This window comes from Eleutherodactylus coqui, chromosome 1, assembly GCF_035609145.1.
Source record: "Eleutherodactylus coqui strain aEleCoq1 chromosome 1, aEleCoq1.hap1, whole genome shotgun sequence".
Lineage (NCBI taxonomy): Eukaryota > Metazoa > Chordata > Amphibia > Anura > Eleutherodactylidae > Eleutherodactylus > Eleutherodactylus coqui.
Genome location: NC_089837.1, coordinates 536,112,408 through 536,134,501, shown reverse-complemented (window position 1 = coordinate 536,134,501; position 22,094 = coordinate 536,112,408). Strand labels below are relative to the sequence as shown.

At 45.4% G+C, this 22,094-nt stretch overlaps 1 protein-coding gene across 1 annotated transcript in view; it reads left to right on the top strand.

The window, feature by feature from the left end:
* LOC136591937 (hemopexin-like) overlaps positions 1–21,605 on the top strand; it is a 58,042-nt gene extending 36,437 nt beyond the window's left edge. The window contains exons 2-10 of the mRNA XM_066588560.1: positions 2,538–2,608; positions 3,330–3,407; positions 3,494–3,636; positions 4,470–4,623; positions 13,031–13,246; positions 13,678–13,794; positions 13,937–14,067; positions 16,448–16,601; positions 20,811–21,605. Of these exons, the coding sequence (XP_066444657.1) occupies positions 2,538–2,608; positions 3,330–3,407; positions 3,494–3,636; positions 4,470–4,623; positions 13,031–13,246; positions 13,678–13,794; positions 13,937–14,067; positions 16,448–16,601; positions 20,811–21,028 (1,282 nt within the window). The 3' untranslated portion in view covers positions 21,029–21,605. The remainder of the gene's footprint in view (positions 1–2,537; positions 2,609–3,329; positions 3,408–3,493; positions 3,637–4,469; positions 4,624–13,030; positions 13,247–13,677; positions 13,795–13,936; positions 14,068–16,447; positions 16,602–20,810) is intronic.
* The last annotated feature ends 489 nt before the right edge of the window (positions 21,606–22,094 follow it).

The window sequence follows — 22,094 nt, the reverse complement described above, 5'->3', positions numbered from 1 at the left end:
AGTCGTCTGTATAATAGATGATAGGAGAGTTCTCTGTACTGACCCCTGATATATCTATACATAGTTATTAGAGCGCCCCCTGGTTATAGTCCTGGGTATAATAGATGGTGGGAGAGATCTCTGTACTGACCCCTGATATATCTATACATAGTTATTAGAGCCCCCCTTGTTACAGTCTTGGGTATAATGCGTGATGAAAGAGATCTTTGTACTGACCCCTGATATATTATACATAGTTATTAGAGCGCCCCCTTGTTACAGTCCTGGGTATAATATATGATGGAAGAGATCTCTGTACTGTCCCCTTATGTATCTATACATAGTTATTAGAGCGCCCCCTTGTTACAGTCCTGATTATAATAGATGATGGGAGAGATCTCTATGCTGACCCCTGATATATTATACATAGTTATTAGAGCACCCCCTTGTTACAGTCCTAGGTATAATAGATGATGGGAGAGATCTCTGTACTGACCCCTGATATATCTATACATAGTTATTAGAGCGCCCCCTTGTTACAGTCCTAGGTATAATAGATGATGGGAGAGATCTTTGTACAGACCCCTGATATATCTATACATAGTTATTAGAGCGCCTCCTTGTTACAGTCCTGATTATAATAGATGATGGGAGAGGTCTCTGTACTAACCCCTGATAAATTATACATAGTTATTATAGTGCCCCCTTGTTACAGTCCTGCGTATAATAGATGATGGGAGAGATCTCTGTACTGACCTCTGATGTATCTTTACATAGTTATTAGAGCGCCCCTTGCTACAGCTCTGAGTATAAGAGATAATGAGAGAGATCTCTGTACTGACCCCTGATATATCTATACATAGTTATTAGAGCGCCCCCTTGTTACAGTCCTGGGTATAATAGATGATGGGAGAGATCTCTGTACTGACCCCTGATATATCTATACATAGTTATTAGAGCGCCCCCTTGTTACAGTCCTGGATATAATAGATGATGGGAGAGATCTCTGTTCTGACTCCTGATATATCTATACATAGTTATTAGAGCACCCCCTTGTTACAGTCCTGGGTATAATAGATGATGGGAGAGATCTCTGTACTGACCCCTGATATATCTATACATAGTTATTAGACGGCCCCCTTGCTACAGTTCTGAGTATAATAGATTATGAGAGAGATCTCTGTACTGACCCCTGATATATCTATACATAGTTATTAGAGCGCCCCCTTGTTACAGTCCTGGATATAATAGATGATGGGGGAGATCTCTGTACTGACCCCTGATATATCTATACATAGTTATTAGAGCGCCCCCTTGTTATAGTCCTGCATATAATAGATGATGGGAGAGATCTCTGTACTGACCCCTGATGTATCTATACATAGTTATTAGAGCGCCCCCCTGTAACAGTACTACATATAATAGATGATGGAAGACATTTTTTTACTGACCCCTGATGTATCTATACATAGCTATTAGAGCGCCCCACTGTTACAGTCCTGCATATAATAGATAATGAGAGAGATCTCTGTACTGACCCCTGATATATCTGTACATAGTTATTAGAGCGCCCCCTTGTTATAGTCCTGGGTATAATAGATGATGGGAGAGATCTCTGTACTGACCCCTGATGTATCTATACATAGTTATTAGAGCGCCCCCTTGTTACAGTCCTGATTATAATAGATGATGGAGAGATCTTTATACTGACCCCTAATATATTATACATAGTTATTAGAGCGCCCCCTTGTTACAGTCCTGGGTATAATAGATGATGGGAGAGATCTCTGTACTGACCCCTGATGTATCTATACATAGTTATTAGAGCGCCCCCTTGTTACAGTCCTGGGTATAATAGATGATGGGAGAGATCTCTGTACTGACCCCTGATATATCTATACATAGTTATTAGAGCGCACCCTTGTTACAGTCCTGGGTATAATAAATGATGGAAGAGATCTCTGTACTGACCCCTGATGTATCTATACATAGTTATTAGAGCGCCCCTTTGTTACAATCCTGGGTATAATAAATGATGGAAGAGATCTCTGTACTGACCCCTGATGTATCTATACATAGTTATTAGAGCGCCCCTTTGTTACAATCCTGGGTATAATAAATGATGGAAGAGATCTCTGTACTGACCCCTGATGTATCTGTACATGACTCTTAGGTCCCCTCCTCAGCTGTCTTTTTTCTAAAATAAATAACCCCGATTTTGTTTACCTCTTTGGGTATTGTAGTCCGCCAATTCATTACTTTAGTCGCCCCCTTTGTACCCACTCAAGCTCTGATATGTGCTCCTTGAGTACCGGTGCCCAAAACTGTCCACAATATTCCATGTGTGGTCTGACCACTGACTTGTAGAGAGGAAGAACAATATTCTCTTCACGTGCCCCATGACCTCTTCTGATGCCCCCATGATCCTATTTGCTTGCTCTTCAGCAGAGGGCAGAAGGGTGAGGAGGGTAAAGGGCACACGGGGCAGGTAAACTGTGTATTATAAAGTATATAAAGTGCCTCACGAGTCACTCACTTTCCATGTGCTTCTATTACAGGATAAAAGGGAGACCCAATGATACCGGTACCAACCTGTTCTCTGACCCTGACCCCGCCTACAACCTGCCAGGTGAGCGCCGCTGCCGATGTATTATACCTGCCTCAGTAGTAATATAATGACATGAGATCTGATGCCTTATACTAAAATCGGCCTGTAGATCATGCCCAAGGGGTAGTCACAGCCCGCCCCCTGCTGATGACATCACTGATGTAATGACATAAGATCCACCCACCTTATAATACAACCAGCTTGTACAACATGACTGAGTGGTAGTCACCACCCCGCCCCCTGCTGATGACATCACTGATATAATGACATAAGATCCACCCACCTTATAATACAACCAGCTTGTACAACATGACTGAGTGGTAGTCACCGCCCCGCCCCCTGCTGATGACATCACTGATGTAATGACATAAGATCCACCCACCTTATAATACAACCAGCTTGTACAACATGACTGAGTGGTAGTCACCGCCCCGCCCCCTACTGATGACATCACTGATATAATGACATAAGATCCACCCACCTTATAATACAACCAGCTTGTACAACATGACTGAGTGGTAGTCACCGCCCCGCCCCCTGCTGATGACATCACTGATGTAATGACATAAGATCCACCCACCTTATAATACAACCAGCTTGTACAACATGACTGAGTGGTAGTCACCACCCCGCCCCCTGCTGATGACATCACTGTACCCTCAGATAACTGATATGTATGGTTTTTATGGAGCCGCTGTTAGTTATCGCCACCTTTCTCTCAGTGTTCATGGTGTCTTCTCAGGAATGCCGGATCGCTGCACGGATGGAGGATTTGACGCCATCACGTTAGACGATAAAGGAGTCATGCATTACTTCAGAGGTAAGTCTTGTGAACTGACCGTAGGCTGACCGAGTCGTGGATGTCGTATGTTTCCTGCCTGGATCTGAAAGTTATTGTATTTTTAGGAGATTTGACGTGGATGGGATTCCAGGGACCGACGCAACGTATAAATGAGACCTGGCCCGGACTGACCGGACCGATAGATGCCGCATTCAGGAACCACAACGAGAAGAACCCTCTGGAACATCAGAGGATCTACCTGTTCAAGGTGCGGGGACAACCTGTGTATAGTGTCTGCTGTCACTGTATATACAGCACACCATCATCAGTGTCTATACACAGCAGCGTCATTGCTGTATATACAGGCGTGTACATAGATATACACTAAACGGCTCCGTTATTACAGCCTCCAGACCTTTACTAGAATTCCCAGACCTTTATTAGTGCCCTCAGCCCCTTCACTGCAGCCCGCAGCTACTGTATTAGAGCCCACAGTCCCTTTCTCGTGTAACGGTGTGGAGAGTATACAGAGAATGGCGCGATTGAGGAAAACATCCAGCGGAAGGGGATCCTGTGGACGGAAATAACTCATCACTGAAAGGGGTCGGAGGAGGATGTCAGGAATCATTCTGACCAACAGGCTGCACAGTCAGCTGAATACAACGCTGGAGCTCCAACTAACGTGTCCGAACGCACAACTTGCCGTTCCTCCGCACGGATGGTATAACAGCGGGCGACCAGTTCCAGCACCATTGTGTCTAAGAGAAACAGAAAGACTCCAGCGGGCAAAAGAGCGCAAAACTTGTATCAGTGAGCAGCAGGAAAACATCTCCTGGGCAGATGGATTCAGACCATGCGGATGGGAGGTCAGAATTTGGTGCAAGCAGCATGAATCGCTGACCCCTTCCTGTCCGCTGGTGCAGTAATGGTGGGGTCTGGTTTTCTTGATGCACCCGGGTCCTCTGACATCCATGGATGTTGTGGTTTTGAGAGCCAACACTCTAGTAGACGAGGTCTCTAATAACGAGGCCTTCAGTGTACACAGACATATATCTTGTACGAATTCATGCCGTTACCGGCCGCCATCTTGATGTTTTGCAGGGCGCACAAGTCTGGAGCTACTATGAAGGACAGCTGGTGACTGGTTTTCCACGTCTTATTAGCGAAGAGTTTCCTGGGATTCCAGACAAGCCGGACGCTGCGGTGGAGTGTCACCGGGGCGAATGCAGAACCGACAGCGCCATTTTCATTAAAGGTGAGTGTGATCTAGAGACTGGTAGGCCGTCAGCCATTGTGGCTGTGTGCGTCAGGCCTAGCTATATTATCATCCATTTTGTAAAGTTTCTCAGTCCCCGTTGCCTTTTGAATCTTCACATTTATTGTCTGACCTTACCCTGGACCAGAGTGAATACGCCCCTTCCATTCTTCTCGCTTTCCTGGCTCCACCTCTCTGTTTAGTTTAGAATTATCATGGGGGAACAAGATTGTGTTAGCAATTACTTGTTAATGAAGTCTAAGTCTACTAGAAGCTGGTTTCTCACAGACACGTCGGCTCCAAGGTTTAAATTAGGGAAAAATCTCTTAATGCGGATTTTTGGCGTGTGAAGGTACTAGCTTGATATGAATTATATTTTCAGAATTGGGCGGGTCAGCTGAATAAAACGCATCTAAACTCATTGAGGTGCGTGCCCCAGAACACCCCCAAATGGCGTATCCGCGTACCTGCTTATAATTTATGTGTCACGTTTGGTATTGCTGAGTAGATAAAATCATGACCGGAAATATACCAGGTATATATTCCCGATCGGAGAATCTCCTGCAGAGATATGGCCAAAATGGAGAATTATGGCTTTTTACAGGTATGTTTGCATGTACCCCTCATCTCTCCGAATGAGCTCATAGGGGGCGGGGGGTGATGTGTTTTAGGGAAACTTTAAAAACTGGGAGGTCAGAGAGACCCGGGGTTAGACCTTCAGAGGTGCGCTACGGCGTATGGACTTTCTCGTTTGTTCCCTGTGAGGGTGACTACCCACTACAGGTTTTTTTTCACTGCAAAATTTGCAGCGTTTTTTTTCCTGCAGGGTCTATAGAACTTGTAATGTTAAAATCGCGATCCCGCAAAATCGTGATTTCGTGGTAAATTGCGATTTTGCGCAATCGCAATTTTAACATTACAAGTCCCATAGACCCCTCCAGAAAAAAAAACGCTGCGAATTTCGCAGTGAAAAAAAACTGTAGTGGATAGTCACCCATATACATAGACTGCTGTATAATTATATATATATATATATATATATATATATATATATATATATATATAATATATATATATATATATATATACACTACCGTTCAAAAGTTTGGGGTCACCCAAACAATTTTGTGTTTTCCATGAAAAGTCCCACTTATTCCCCACCATGCGTTGTGAAATGAATAGACAATAGAGCCAAGACATTGACAAGGTTAGAAATAATGATTTGTATGTGAAATAACATCGTTTTTACATCAAACTTTGCTTTCGTCAAAGAATCCTCCTTTTGCAGCAATTCCAGCATTGCACACCTTTGACATTCTAGCTGTTAATTTGTTGAGGTAAGCTTGTGAAATTGCACCCCACGCTTCTAGAAGCATCTCCCACAAGTTGGATTGGTTGGATGGGCACTTCTGGCGTACCATACGGTCAAGCTGCTCCCACAACAGCTCAATGGGGTTCAGATCTGGTGACTGCGCTGGCCACTCCATTACCCATAGAATACCAGCTGCCTGCTTCTGCTGTAAATAGTTCTTGCACAATTTGGAGGTGTGTTTAGGGTCATTGTCCTGTTGTAGGATGAAATTGGTTCCAATCAAGCGCTGTCCACTGGGTATGGCATGGCGTTGCAAAAAGGAGTGATAGCCTTCCTTATTCAGAATCCCTTTTACCCTGTACAAATCTCCCACCTTACCAGCACCAAAGCAACCCCAGACCATCACATTACCTCCACCATGCTTAACAGATGGCGGCAGGCATTCTTCCAGCATCTTCTCATTTGTTCTGCGTCTCACAAACGTTCTTCTTTGTGATCCAAACACCTCAAACTTGGATTCATCCGTCCACAACACTTTTTTCCAGTCTTCCTCTGTCCAATGTCTGTGTTCTTTTGCCCATCTTAATCTTTTTCTTTTATTGGCCAGTCTCAGATATGGCTTTTTCTTTGCCACTCTGCCCTGAAGCCCAAAATCCCGCAGCCGCCTCTTCACTGTAGATGTTGACACTGGTGTTTTGCGGGTACTATTTAATGAAGATGCCAGTTGGGTACCTGTGAGGCGTCTGTTTCTCAAACTAGAGACTCTAATGTGCTTATCTTCTTGCTTAGTTGTGCAACGCGGCCTCCCACTTCTTTTTCTACTCTGGTTAGAGCCTGTTTGTGCTGTCCTCTGAAGGGCGTAGTACACACCGTTGTAGGAAATCTTCAATTTCTTAGCAATTTCTCGCATGGAATAGCCTTCATTTCTAAGAACAAGAATAGACTGTCGAGTTTCAGATGAAAGTTCTCTTTTTCTGGCCATTTTGAGCGTTTAATTGACCCCACAAATGTGATGCTCCAGAAACTCAATCTGCTCACAGGAAGGTCAGTTTTGTAGCTTCTGTAACGAGCTAGACTGTTTTCAGATGTGTGAACATGATTGCACAAGGGTTTTCTAATCATCAATTAGCCTTCTGAGCCAATGAGCAAACACATTGTACCATTAGAACACTGGAGTGATAGTTGCTGGAAATGGGCCTCTATTCACCTTTGTAGATATTGCACAAAAAACCAGACATTTGCAGCTAGAATAGTCATTTACCACATTAGCAATGTATAGAGTGCATTTGTTTAAAGTTAGGACTAGTTTAAAGTTATCTTCATTGAAAAGTACAGTGCTTTTCCTTCAAAAATAAGGACATTTCAATGTGACCCCAAACTTTTGAACGGTAGTGTATATATATATATATATATATATATATATATACTATAGTGGGTAGTCACCCTGACTTGGTTGAATCAGAGTGTTGGGCTGAACATCTTTGTTTTATTTCCTCCTTGTTGTATTTTAAGTACTGGCTGCAGTGTATACCTGTAAACCTTATCTCCACTCTAACATCTTTTTCTGTATTTTTTTGGATATATAAATATTTGCACTGCTAGTTTTTTTTAGAATAAATCTGCAATTTATTAGTCAAACCTTGTCTGTTTTAAAAACCATAACTCCGAAGATTATATTAATAATTCCTAGTCCAGGTTCCAGCTTGCCTGGGAAACAAAAGCTGGTGGTGGCAGTACGTATGTGGGTATTGTAGAGTGCTTGAGGCTTTACACTGAATCAGGGGGTGATTTGAGCTTTCGATCTGCATGCGTGCAGGAGCCTGGGAAAGCTGGGTACAAATCCATTTGTCTTCTAATGACTCCGTGCTTGCAATCTTGCTAAAGTGATCAATCAATGCTCTGCCATGACAAGCGGTCATAGCAGCGAGAGCGTTCGGAATAGTTGATCTGTGACAAACCGGTGATAGAGGTGGTACTGGTCGGGTTTCCCCCTCTCTCTCCATAACAGTGAGAATCTCTATGAGTGTTAATAAGCAAATAGGTGCAGCAGCTCTCCACTGGAATGCACCATGAGGTGCGAGGTGCGGGTCCGCTGTGCAAAGCTCAGCAAGTCCAGACTCCACGGACTAACAACGTCATCCAAATAGAAAGTAAGTTGAGCAGCACAACCGGTGATCCCAAATATACTTCTTTATTGATCCATATAGGGCAGAGCAGGCTCCACCATTATGGATCAATAAGCTACTACTATTTGGGATCACTGGTTGTGCTGCTCAACCTAATTTCTCTACGAGTGTTGTCTCACTGGGCACCAGAAACATTACAATTGCAATGAGCCCTGGCAGGAGGGTCTGTTGTCACCGTGGCAATGGTTCAAATCTCTCTCCCACCCAGCTACACTTCAGTGAAAATTTGGGAGACTTGGTGTTACGGGCTGGCCTCTGCTTCTTGGAATAGTGTCCTGATGTAGTGTGGTGTGTGTCCCGTAGAGAAGAGAGTCCAAGGAGGTAGAAAAGGTTAACCGAAAAACTCGATTGTTTATTGTGAAAACAGGCAAATGAAAGAGTTAACGTGCAAACATCCATACAGCTCATCCTTAATATCCTAGTTGAAGGTGGTGGCTGGAAGTACTGCTGCCCCTCTGTAAATCCCATACGGCTTGGAAAAATTCTTGCAACCTGAACTTGCCAGCCTTTATTATTCCACTGATCCAAGAATTTAGCTATCAAACAATGCTCTACACCCATTCCTTCTCTCCTCTCTGGTGGACACTGCTCTACACCCATTCCTTCTCTCTTCTCTGGAGGACACTGCTCTACACCCATTCCTTCACTCATCTCTAGAGGACACTGCACTACACCCATTCCTTCTCTCTTCTCTGGAGGACACTGCACTACACCCATTCCTTCTCTCTTCTCTGGAGGACACTGCTCTACACCCATTCCTTCTCTCCTCTCTGGTGGACACTGCTCTACACCCATTCCTTCTCTCTTCTCTGGAGGACACTGCACTACACCCATTCCTTCTCTCCCCTCTGGTGGACACTGCTCTACACCCATTCCTTCTCTCTTCTCTGGAGGACACTGCTCTACACCCATTCCTTCACTCATCTCTAGAGGACACTGCACTACACCCATTCCTTCTCTCTTCTCTGGAGGACACTGCACTACACCCATTCCTTCTCTCTTCTCTGGAGGACACTGCACTACACCCATTCCTTCTCTCTTCTCTGGAGGACACTGCACTACACCCATTCCTTCTCTCTTCTCTGGAGGACACTGCACTACACCCATTCCTTCTCTCTTCTCTCGAGGACACTGCTCTACACCCATTCCTTCTCTCTTCTCTCGAGGACACTGCTCTACACCCATTCCTTCTCTCCTCTCTGGTGGACACTGCTCTACACCCATTCCTTCTCTCTTCTCTGGAGGACACTGCACTACACCCATTCCTTCTCTCTTCTCTGGAGGACACTGCTCTACACCCATTCATTCTCTCTTCTCTGGAGGACACTGCACTACACCCATTCCTTCTCTCTTCTCTGGAGGACACTGCACTACACCCATTCCTTCTCTTTTCTCTGGAGGACACTGCACTACACCCATTCCTTCTCTCTTCTCTCGAGGACACTGCTCTACACCCATTCCTTCTTTCTTCTCTGGAGGACACTGCTCTACACCCATTCCTTCACTCATCTCTAGAGGACACTGCACTATACCCATTACTTCTCTCTTCTCTGGAGGACACTGCATTACACCCATTCCTTCTCTTTTCTCTGGAGGACACTGCTCTACACCCATTCCTTCTCTCTTCTCTAGAGGACACTGCACTACACCCATTCCTTCTCTCTTCTCTGGAGGACACTGCTCTACACCCATTCCTTCTCTCTTCTCTGGAGGACACTGCACTACACCCATTCCTTCTCTCTTCTCTGGAGGACACTGCTCTACACCCATTCCTTCTCTCTTCTCTGGAGGACACTGCACTACACCCATTCCTTCTCTCTTCTCTGGAGGACACTGCACTACACCCATTCCTTCTCTTTTCTCTGGAGGACACTGCACTACACCCATTCCTTCTCTCTTCTCTCGAGGACACTGCTCTACACCCATTCCTTCTTTCTTCTCTGGAGGACACTGCTCTACACCCATTCCTTCACTCATCTCTAGAGGACACTGCACTATACCCATTACTTCTCTCTTCTCTGGAGGACACTGCATTACACCCATTCCTTCTCTTTTCTCTAGAGGACACTGCTCTACACCCATTCCTTCTCTCTTCTCTAGAGGACACTGCACTACACCCATTCCTTCTCTCTTCTCTGGAGGACACTGCTCTACACCCATTCCTTCACTCATCTCTAGAGGACACTGCACTATACCCATTACTCCTCTCTTCTCTGGAGGACACTGCATTACACCCATTCCTTCTCTTTTCTCTGGAGGACACTGCTCTACACCCATTCCTTCTCTCTTCTCTGGAGGACACTGCTCTACATCCATTCCTTCTCTCTTCTCTGGAGGACACTGCTCTACACCCATTCCTTCTCTCTTCTCAGGAGGACACTGCTCTACACCCATTCCTTCTCTCCTCTCTGGTGGACACTGCTCTACACCCATTCCTTCTCTCTTCTCTGGAGGACACTGCACTATACCCATTCCTTCTCTCTTCTCTGGAGGACACTGCTCTACACCCATTCCTTCACTCATCTCTAGAGGACACTGCACTATACCCATTCCTTCTCTCTTCTCTGGAGGACACTGCACTACACCCATTCCTTCTCTCTTCTCTGGAGGACACTGCACTACACCCATTCCTTCTCTCTTCTCTGGAGGACACTGCACTACACCCATTCCTTCTCTTTTCTCTGGAGGACACTGCACTACACCCATTCCTTCTTTCTTCTCTCGAGGACACTGCTCTACACCCATTCCTTCTTTCTTCTCTGGAGGACACTGCTCTACACCCATTCCTTCACTCATCTCTAGAGGACACTGCACTATAGCCATTACTTCTCTCTTCTCTGGAGGGCACTGCATTACACCCATTCCTTCTCTTTTCTCTGGAGGACACTGCTCTACACCCATTCCTTCTCTCTCCTCTGTAGGACACTGCACTACAGCAGCACATCATCCTCAGGATCAGAGGCCAGCCTGTAGTCCCCCAATCTTTCACACTAGTATAGCTGGATGGGACAGAGACTTGTACGATTGCCACCATGACATCAGACCCGCCTGCCTTGTTTCATTGCAGACATTGTCCCCACGAAGAGAATTCTTCAGAGCAACAATACAATATCTTCGCAGCAAGCAATTCACACATAAAGCCGGTTCTGCTGATTTTTGTAGCATCCAGGCCCCCTGCCAGGTGTTATGTTAGGTGGCCAAGATGTTCAGCGCAGGACAGACAGGTGTGAGGCCGGGAACTTGTGAAAACAGCAACTAGAAGTTCACTGAAGATTCAGCAGCAGGTTACAGCCTATTTCTCCCACAGCAATCACAGTACTTGTAAGATTCCAGTATCTCCAATGTGTGTATCTCTGCACAAGCTCTGTCTATATGCCAACAGCTTAATCAGAGTGACCTTAGAGGCCCAGTTTCTCTCTTGTAGCTTCCACTTGCCTGTATCTCTTCACAATACTGCTTGTACCTTATCCAAACCTTGGGGTTCATTTTGGGTTCATTCTAGGTGTTCTTCACTCCTGCTGGACTCCACACATAGGCTCAGGCTCTTTTCTGTGCTGGCAACAATCCTGCAGTTTTGGGTGCTGTATGCTGCGGGAGAGGAGCAGGAGCTGACGGACTGATCTCTATTCTACTCCACTTACTGCTCTCTATATGCTCTGTACACTCACTACTCTCATCCAAACAAGAAGTTCCGGGTCTTATATGACCTCCGCTTGTAGAATTTTATTGCTCCAGCCCCTTCTCTAGCATAGATAGCTGCCAATCAGGACTGAGCTAACCAGAGGGGCTGACTGACAATAGGGGATGCCCCAGCCTCCGTGATAAGGCAGAGATTCACACATAAACAAATACAGTAAACATATAGATATGTGACACAGTCTCCCTTGGATGTTAGCATTACCAAGTAGTTCCAGTACTGGCTCACTACTTAATGAGAGGCTGAACAGCATAAAAATATGGCTCTCATACCTCCCAGCTTTTGAACAATGAAAAGAGAGACAACTGTAGTGGCAACTTTTTATGGCAGGCCACTCCTTCTGTATTCCATAATAGTTCCCTTCAATGACCCAGTAATAATGTCCCTCAATGACCCCCTTACAGGAATAGTGACCCCTTTAATGGCCTTGTGTGGTGCACAGTGTTAAGGCAGGAGAAATGCTCACGGTCACGACCTGAAATGCTCTCGCTCATGACCTGAAGGTTGTAGGTTCAATCACAGGTGGAAGGCTGACTCAACCTTCCATCCGAGGTCAGTAAAATGAGTACCCAGCTTGCTGGGGGGTAAAAGATGACTGGGGTAGGCAATAGCAAACCACCCTGCAAAAACAGTCTGCCAAGAAAATGTCACAGTGTGATGTCACCCTAGGAGTCAGTCATGACTCAGTGCTTGCACCAGGGGACTTACCATGGCCTCAATGGTAACTGTGACCCTGTTAGTCGCCCCAGTGGGAGTAGTATCCCCATAATGGTCCCAGTACTAACGCTGACCAACATAGTAGTCCCAGTAGTAATAGTGCCACCCAGTGGCCTCAGTAGTAATAGGGACCCTCTTAGTTGCCCCAGTCTTAATACTGACTCTCCCCCATCCGACAAACATTTAACTCACTTGTAGCCCCGTTCCAGTGGCAGCAGCGCAACTACTGTAATTAGTGTCACCTCTGACCTCTCCACCGGTGTCTGCATGCAGGAACACAGATGCCAAGGGAGTGGTTGCACTGATGACAGCAGCGGCGCGTTAAATGCTTGTTGGGGTAAAGGCAGGACATGACTCTTTCTGCCTGGCCTGGGACTGAGGAACAGCGTCCCAAATCCAGAACTGTCCTGCAGAATCCATGATGGTTGGGAGGCAAGTGACTCTCCCTGAGGTGAATGGTGCACCACTGAGCCGTATCTGTCCTCTCTCTTCCAGGTGACACTGTGTATACCTACAGCCATGATGAGAAGCCTGCAGTAAAGCAGCGTCAATGGGCCGGCCTCGGGACCTGCACCGCAGCCGCCAGGTGGAAGGAGAGATATTACTGCTTCAATGGCAACAACTTTACCCGATTCGATCCAGTGACTGGGCAGGTTCTGTCCCCGCAGCCGCTGGACATCAGAGATTACTTTGTCAGGTGTCCAGGGAGAGGTGAGTTTCTGGGGTACAAGGATAGAGGTAACACCCAATTTCCCAGAAGCACATAGTACAGCTTATAAATTTCCTTTGGCTTACTCAGTTTTCTCCACAAGCAGGAAAAGTTCCACTCCCGACCTGCAGTGAATACAAACAAAATAATCTTATCAGGCCATGTAAAGCAGCAGGCGATGTATAAATAAATCAGACCAAAGCAACCTCTGCAGGTCGGGGAGGTACTGTAGGACCCTGCACTGCATGGCCAATGAGATACTGAGGTATGGATAACCTCAACTCAGATGCAGGATTTTGGCCTTCTGGGACATCAGATCCATGCAGTGCCGGCCTTCATCATAGATATGTTACGCATGTGGCTGTCACACTTTACTGTAAACTGACCCATATGGCACCAGTCTCGGGACCTAATGTTTTATTCCTCCTCCCAGGACATGCACATGGCGTCCAGCAGAACGCAACCCTAATGTCCATCATGGATCGTTGCAGCAACAGATCTTTCGAGGCTTTCAGCTCTGATGACAATTCTCGCACCTACGCCTTCCGAGGTGACTCCTTGGACCTTTGGGATGGGAGGACTGGGCTTGTGTAGTGATCCACATGGATACTCTGAGTGGGGAGTAGGTGAGGGAAATTGGCCCTCTATGGGTCATCAGCTTCACTAACCCGTTATACCCTTCTTCATTCCAGGGGGTGTCTACTTTCGGTTGGACAGCAGGAAGGATGGCTGGCACCCCTGGCGTCTCAATCACAACTGGAGAAACCTGGATGGAGTCGTGGACGCCGCTTTCACCTATAAGAACCGGATGTATTTTATTCAGGTGTGTTGGTGCCACTATTGTGGGTCGTTGACATGGTCTGCTGGAAGGAGTTGGCATATACAGGGTGGAGCGCGGTAATTTGCTAATTTGGGAGTGAAATAAAAAAATAATGAACTTGTAAAAACTTTATTTTATATTTTATTTACATTGAACAGTAGTGGAATTTACAAATTATTTGGTTTTAAATATTGTATCTGGCAAATGTTGACCTTCGCTCTCCACACACTGCTGCATACGTTTTCTGAAGTTCTCATGCACTCTTTCAAGCATGTCGACTGGTATTCTGGCAATCTCAGCGTCAATATTGTTCCTTAGGTCTTCCAGGGTGTTGCTTTTTTGAGTTGCAGGTTGTGGCAGCGCTGTTGGTCGAAGAGAGGGGAGAGTGGGTGTTGCTTACAGTGGCTGACGGGAAGTTTGTCTGCAGCTGCTTTTCAGTTGCCATCATGCAGTGGACACGTGACGAGCGTTCATTTTGTGTTGAAGCGTATTTTTCAAATAACCACTCGATCATTGCAATGCAACGTATGCAGCAGTGTGTGGAGAGCGAAGGTCAACATTTGCCAGATACAATATTTAAAACCAAATAATTTGTAAATTCCACTACTGTTCAATGTAAATAAAATATAAAATAAAGTTTTTACAAGTCCATTATTTTTTTATTTCACTCCCAAATTAGCAAATTACCGCGCTCCCGTGAGGGACGGCTGAAGAAGTGGATGTGGCCACAAACAGGGTCAGATATGAGATCATTGAGGACAGGCTGTACACCAAGTAATAAGACCATCCATGGTGAAGATCTTATGGGAATGTTCATCCCCAAGCCCGACACCTGAAACACATCTGCTGAAAGGCCATGCAAAGATTCATGAGGAAACTTTAGTGTTCAGTGTTGACGAATCAACAATTATTCTATCCAATTGCTATCCTTGAAATTTGGATAACGAAGGGAGGAAGACCTGAGAAGACTCAGACCTCAAGGTTGGATTTCAGAAAGGCAGACTTTAATGAACTCAGAAAGACGATGGGAAGAATCCAATGGCCGGATGTTCTTAAGGACAGAAATGTCCAAGAAGATTGGGGAAATATTGTGAAATGAGATTCTCAAAGCACAATCGTTACCAATCCCTAAAAGAAGGAAGAATGGGAAGCATTTAAAGAGACCCGGATGGAGGAACACAGAACTTGTACATGTTAAAGAGGAAGAAAATATGTTTATCAAATGGAAAGAGGGGGAATATCTAAAGAAGAATATAATGGGGTCTGCAGAAACTGTAGGGAGAGTGTCAGAAGAACAAAAGCTGATAATGAACTGAGGCTTGTAAGAGAGGCCAAAAGCAATAAAAAAGGATTTGGGGTTCAAAAGCAAAAGAAAAGTCACAGATGCTATTGGATGCTTACAAGATGAAAATGGTGAATTGGTTAAGAATGATGTTGAGAAGGCTGAAATTTTAAATTCCTATTTTATATCTGTTTTCTCTCAGAAAGTAGATGTAACCTCAACTGATCTTCCCTGTGCTATAGGGGGAATAAAAGAATGCAGGCTATCTGTAAGCTGAGAGATGGTGAGGGAACACTTAGCTAACCAGGATGGTGAGCGGTCTGCAAATCATCTCCTATGAGGAACGGTTAAAGGATCTGGGAATGTTTAGCAGAAGATAAGGCTGAGAGGAGACTTCATAGCGGTCTACAAATATCTGAAGGGCTGTCACAGTGCAGAGGGATCAGCCCTATTCTCATCTATACAAGGAAAGACTAGAAGCAATGGGATGAAACTGAAAGGGAGGAGACATAGATTAGATATTAGACAGTGAGGGGGATCAATGAGTGGAACAGGTTGACAAGGGAGGTGGGGAGTTCTCCTTCAATGGAAGTCATTAGAGGCTGGACAAGTATCTGCCTGGGATGATTTAGTGATACTGCACTGAGCAGGGGGTTGGATCCGATGACCCAAGGTCCTTTCCAACTCTACCATTCTATGATTCAATGTTAGCTGCAGAGACTGTAGGTTTTGTGGTCTTACAGAGATGATCTGTGGTGTCTCGTTGATAAGCAAACCAACATCCTCCACATCTTTATTACAGTCTGGTTGTCATTATAACTCTTCAGCACAATGCAGTAGCATGTCCAGCATCTAATTGGCTTACAGCAGTATCTTCTTCTTCACGTAATCACAAACCTTCTCAATCAGTAAAAAGAAGAGGGCGGATCGGAGGGGGATCTGCTGTGAGAGGGGAGACAGCCAATCCTGGTAGCTCAGTGAGGAGGGAATGGGATCCTTTTACTGTAGTGATGCGTCACACAGGATTCAGTATGTCACTTAGTGACTACATTTAGAGAACAGGAATGACTTCTCTCCACTGTCTCTCTCTCTCTCAATTAGGGTTCCCAGATCATCGTTTACTTGACAGATCAGATATACATCCCGGTTGCAGGGTATCCAAAGACCATACAGGAAGAATGGGAGTTGCCCACGGTGACGGCGGTAGATGCAGCCTTTACCTGCCCGCACTCCAGTAATTTGTATCTCATCAGAGGTAAGTGTGTAGATTATATATATATATATATATATATATATATATATATATATATATATATATATATATAATAACCAGGTAGTATCTACGAGGCAAAACTACCCTCCTTCATGACTGGCATCTTTAGTACTTAGTGGAGCCCCTTTTGCTGTTATGAGCTGTTGCAGACATTATGTTTGGCAAGACAGCAGTGTTATCGGACCACACCGGTACCGGTCTGATGACCTCGCAGTCAGGTGCCAAATAGGTATATATGGAAGCCCGTGATGAGACGATAGCCAGTAATATCTATCAATACCATGAAAACACTCCATGTTATATCAAGGCGCGTCTTGTGAGAACCCACAGGAGATTCTGTTTAACTCAAGACATTGCCAGTTGTTATACAGAAAGAAAGAGGGCGCTATCACACAAAGGTTACAAACATTATCGATCATGAGGCTTACTGATGTCTACAAAACTCCCAAAGCTCTTAAGGTTCATCTAGACAAGACAATAGCTGCAATCAGGGTATTATTATCGCATTATACGCTATTTCTGTTGACTAACTGTATCTTTTTTTAAAGGAACGTTTATTTAGCCAAAATAGACAAATATACAGAAGCAGCAGACATCATAAAGAATGCACACCTTGCTGATACATCACAGTACATGAGAACTGAAAAAAAAGACAAAAGTGAAAACACTGAGTGCCTCGCATATTCGTGTGCATTTCTCATAAAACATAATACTTGGCTGCTCATTATCACATTTATTTATCAGCTACCCATAATGGAACAAACCCAAACCAGGGAGGGCCCCTAGCCTCGGAGCCCCGAAACACCAGGAGAAAAAGAAAAAAAAACAAGACAAAACAAAAACAAAAGGGGACAAAAAAAGAGAGAGAACACTCTCCCCCCTCCCCCAAACTTTAACCTTTCCCCCTTAAATGACAACCCTGCGCGACTCTTAAAGAAAAGAAGGATTAGCCCAAACAGTAGATCGGTTCCAGCGGGTATCCCTCACCATATCCATTCCCAGTATCTAGGCAGGCATCTCTGCTGCTGTTGCCGGACAGTTCACCCAGCCCCCCCCCCCCCCCCAAACTTTGTCAAACTTCTCAGGACATCCCCATGCCATATAAGTCAATTATACATTGGAAGCACAGAGTTCACCACCTGGATCTATGCGTTCCTGGTCGGCCTACCAGGGGGCTTCCAATTCAACAAAATCACCTTCTTAGCATAGAAAAACAGTAGCTTATATAAGGTGCGGGTTGCCACTGCCACTGGTAGGTCTCCAACAAGCCCAAAGAGGCACACCCCAGGGTGCATGATCCTCGGGGCCCCCAGGTGAGATTCCATAAATACAAGAATGTCCCCCCAGTAGTCTCGCATGACACCGCAGTCCCAGAACATGTGCATGATGGTCCCATCTGCAATTAGGCATCGGGGACAGGTCGCTGAGGGGAGCAGACCCATTACATGTGGCCTGGATGGGGTGTAGTATATACGGTGTAGGAACTTGACCTGGATAAGACTATCCCTCGCACTAATCAAAGGAGGAGACTACCTGTATCTTTATGCTAACATTATTTAGTATTGCTGTTCTTCCTATTGACTCCTCTTGTTACCGGCACTACAAAGCATAGGTTTTAGTCTTTTATATAAGGGCCAACAGTCCAATTAGATAACAAATACATACACTTATTGCATTCTGAAACTTATGGCGTTCTTGAAGAGTCTTACCCAGTTCCTCATGGACAACGGCTTCCAGGTCACTAATATGCTTGGGTGTGTGCTGCAGATGCCTTCTTCACATCCCACCAAAAGATCTTCTAAGGGGCTAAGTGACGGTCACCCAGGAATCTTCCAGGACTTCTTCTGAAGCCTTTGTGGACTGTGAGGTCTGTTTGGGTTCCTTATCCTTTTGGAAGGTCTGATGACGCCAGCCCTTCAGCTCCCTCACAGAAGGCATGACATCTTACTGATACCTGATGGAGTCCATCTTGTCCTCCACACACTTTTACAGCCCCAGATCATCAGCGAGCCACCACCATGCTTCACTGTAGGCAGGGGGTTCTCTTTAAGATCTGCTTCATTCTTCTTACTCCAGACATACTGCTGATCCAGAGAACTGAAAAGTTCCAGTTTTGTCTCATTGTTCCACAGAACAGAGTCCCAAAACTTCTTGCCTTATTTATATGTTTTTCAGCATATAGGAGTTGACGTTTCTGGTCTTGCGGGTCAGTAGAAGTGACGTCTTGGAGTTCTGGCATGAGAACCTACAGTGTTTTGTATGAGCCTTACTGTGCCAATGGAAACCTCAGTGCTGCTGCCACCAGATCTCGCTGCAGGTCTTTTGCAGTCACTGGAGGGTTGTTGACCACTTGCCTCCTCAGGGCAGCTGGTGATAACACCCTCTTTCTGCCACCTCCAGGTGTTTCTGTATCTTTGAGCTTGTGAGCTGCTTTCAGGAACATTCAGCCCCTTTCTATCTTGCTGTATCTTTTTCGATGCTTGTACAAGGCAATGATCTCTTCTCTCTCTCTATAGTTAGCCCACGTGTTGCTGGTAGTGGTATCACAACACAGATTTAGGATAAAATACAGCAGAAGGAGTTACAAAAAATACACAATATTTATTAAGAAACAAAAGAATGAAAATGAGACGATTCATAAGGTTAGATAAACAATTAAACTGTTTCCGTAGAACCGCCTCTTGCTTCAACGTCTTACCGGAGCTGGAGAGGAGCCGCAGGGGTAGTAGCCATGCAGCGCACTAGAGAGTAGTCAGATGGAAGCCAAGAATCTGTAATGGGAGTCTTGGTGCAGTACAATTGATGAGGCGGGTAACATAGTCAGGAGGAAAAAACAGGAGTTGGTATCGGGAAGTCTTGTGGCAATAGCAGGCAAATAAAAATAAATAAATCTCGGCATTTGTATAGCGCCAACTTATTCCGCAGCGCTTCCAGGTAATTATTACTTATTACCCCCCACCAAGCTGGGATCTCATTTTACTGACCTCGGAAGGATGGAAGGCTGAGTCAACCTTGAGCCAATAGAATAATCTCGTACTAAGGGAGTGGCAGGGCCAGACTTTTATAGGAAGTGCAATCAAAAACAGAGGCGGGGTCAGGACCAGGAGGTGGGAACTAGAGAACTAGGATCAGGGAGCAAGGCTTAGGTATGCAGGAGAACTTGTTCAGCATCCAAAGGCAGTTCTTTAGTAAAAGCTGGTCCCAGGGTCCAAGCACAATGTCTCCTTTACACAATACCAGTGTTCACAATGCTAACCCTTGCTTATAGCAGGCCTGCTAACGTATTGTCCCTAGTAGTGTGCACTCCTTTACTGAGACTAGCCTCACTTACGGCTCAGTGACATTAAACCTTTGGAAGTCCTGTACGTTCTTGATCCATGGCTTTATATCAGAATCACGTTCTCTCTTTCCCCCTGGTCTCAGGGCAGGAGACAGGCTCCGATCTCTCAATTCAGTGCCTGCTGAGCTCCAAGGGGTTCAGGCCTCTGCTATCTTGTGCCATCTCCTTTGCAGATCTTTGCACCCTTACCGATGATACTTCCACAGCCCCCACTGCTCACAGCACTCCCAGCAGCACCTCAGCTTGTGTCAACAGTTTCTGCACTCTCCCACACACTATGGAGCAGCATTATGCCCTTCATATAGTGCCTGGGACACCTAGAATGTTCAAGCTTATCCTCTGCACTTTAGGGACAGGGCTTAATAAACTGACATCACTTGGGTTGGGGCTTATCAGGGACAGCCATAGTGTTTTTCTCTAATAAGAGGAGAATGGGGCAGCACTCTTCTCTCTTACACAGTCAACTAAGCCTTTGCCAGTCCAGGTATCTGATGTGTTTTATGTCAAGCACACCTGATATAATTAATGAAGCCCTTTATTAGTGGCATCAAGTGCACCTGAGACAACACCTGATTTTTAAATGTGTGCTCATATGAAAGATTCTGTTCAGACAGGAAGTGGCTTGGCCTTAGTTTCTACTGTGCACCAAAAACTGGCATTAACTATGTCAACTGAGAGGTGGTTTTAAATTCTACAAAGGTCCCTGAAAGATCTCCAGATTTATCATCCAGAAGGAGGCACTGTCATTATATTTTGAGACTAATGTAAGTTTGCACTGTCTAACAAGTAGACAGGATTAGTCCATCCGCCCCTGTGTGTGCATCCACTGACCAGCCTTCATTTTTTTACAGGGAACAAGCTCACTCTGGTGGATCTCAATACTCGGAAATGCAGTGGAGAAGACCAGACCATCATCCACGTTATGCTGGACGCCGCCATGTGTAACAGTCACGGGCTGTATCTCTTCTATGGTTCATCCTTCTTCCACTACAAGAATGTAGAGGAACTGCTGTCCTCCAAGGTGGCCCCGAGTCCCGGGAGCATCGCGTCCCACTTTCTAGACTGCTAGATCCACTCCCAGACCATCTACCAAGAGTGATGGCACTGTCATCCTCCAAGGTGGCCCCGAGTCTTGGGAGCATCGTGTCCCACTTCCTAGACTGTTAGATCCACACCCAGACCATCTACCAATAGCGATGCCACCACCATCCTCCAAGGTGGCTCTGAGCCCCTAGAGCATCGTGTCCCACTTCCTAGACTGCTAGATTCACACCCAGACCATCTACCAAGAGTGAGGCCACTGCCGTCCTCCAAGGTGGCCCCGAGAGCATTGCGCCCCACTACCTAAACTGCTAAATCCATACCCAGACCATCTACCAGGAGTGATGCCTCCGCCATGCTCCAAGGTGGTCACGAGCCCCGGGAGCGTCGCGTCCAACTTCCTAGACTGCTAGATCCACACCCAGACCACCTATCAAGAGCGATGCCACTGCTGTCCTCTAGTGCCACCAGATCTCAGTAGTAGACGTGACAGAGAACTGCCCTCCCATTGAATGTACTAAATCTATATCTACCATACGTTATTGCTCACTCTTACCCGGTCACTTTGTGCTGAACCATAATACAATAAACTCATATACTGTCAGAATAAAGTGTCTCCTGACTGGTAATACATAGATGTCAGCACAATGGAGTGCTACAGGTATATTCGTGTTCCGAATTAAAGGGGTTACGTTTTGAGCTGCTTGCAGAATGATTGACACATCAGACAGCCCTTTGTGTAACCGTGACAACTTCTTTATGTATTACCATACAGTAATATTTAGAGTTTACTTTTGTGCTTTTGAGGTCTCCATCTCTAGAAACGAGAGTACAAGGTAAAGATGAAAACACCCATGCCACATCTTCTGCCAGTAAGAATGTTGGCACCAGCCGTATGCCCAGGTCAAGTACCAATGCCAGTAGCCATGTGCCCAGGCCAGTACTAGTAGCAACAGTCATATATCATTACCAATCCCTAAAAGAAGGAAGAATGGGAAGCATTTAAAGAGACCGGGATGGATGAACACAGAACTTGTACACATGCTAAAGAGAAAGAAAAATATGGAAAGAGGAGGAATATCTAAAGAAGAATA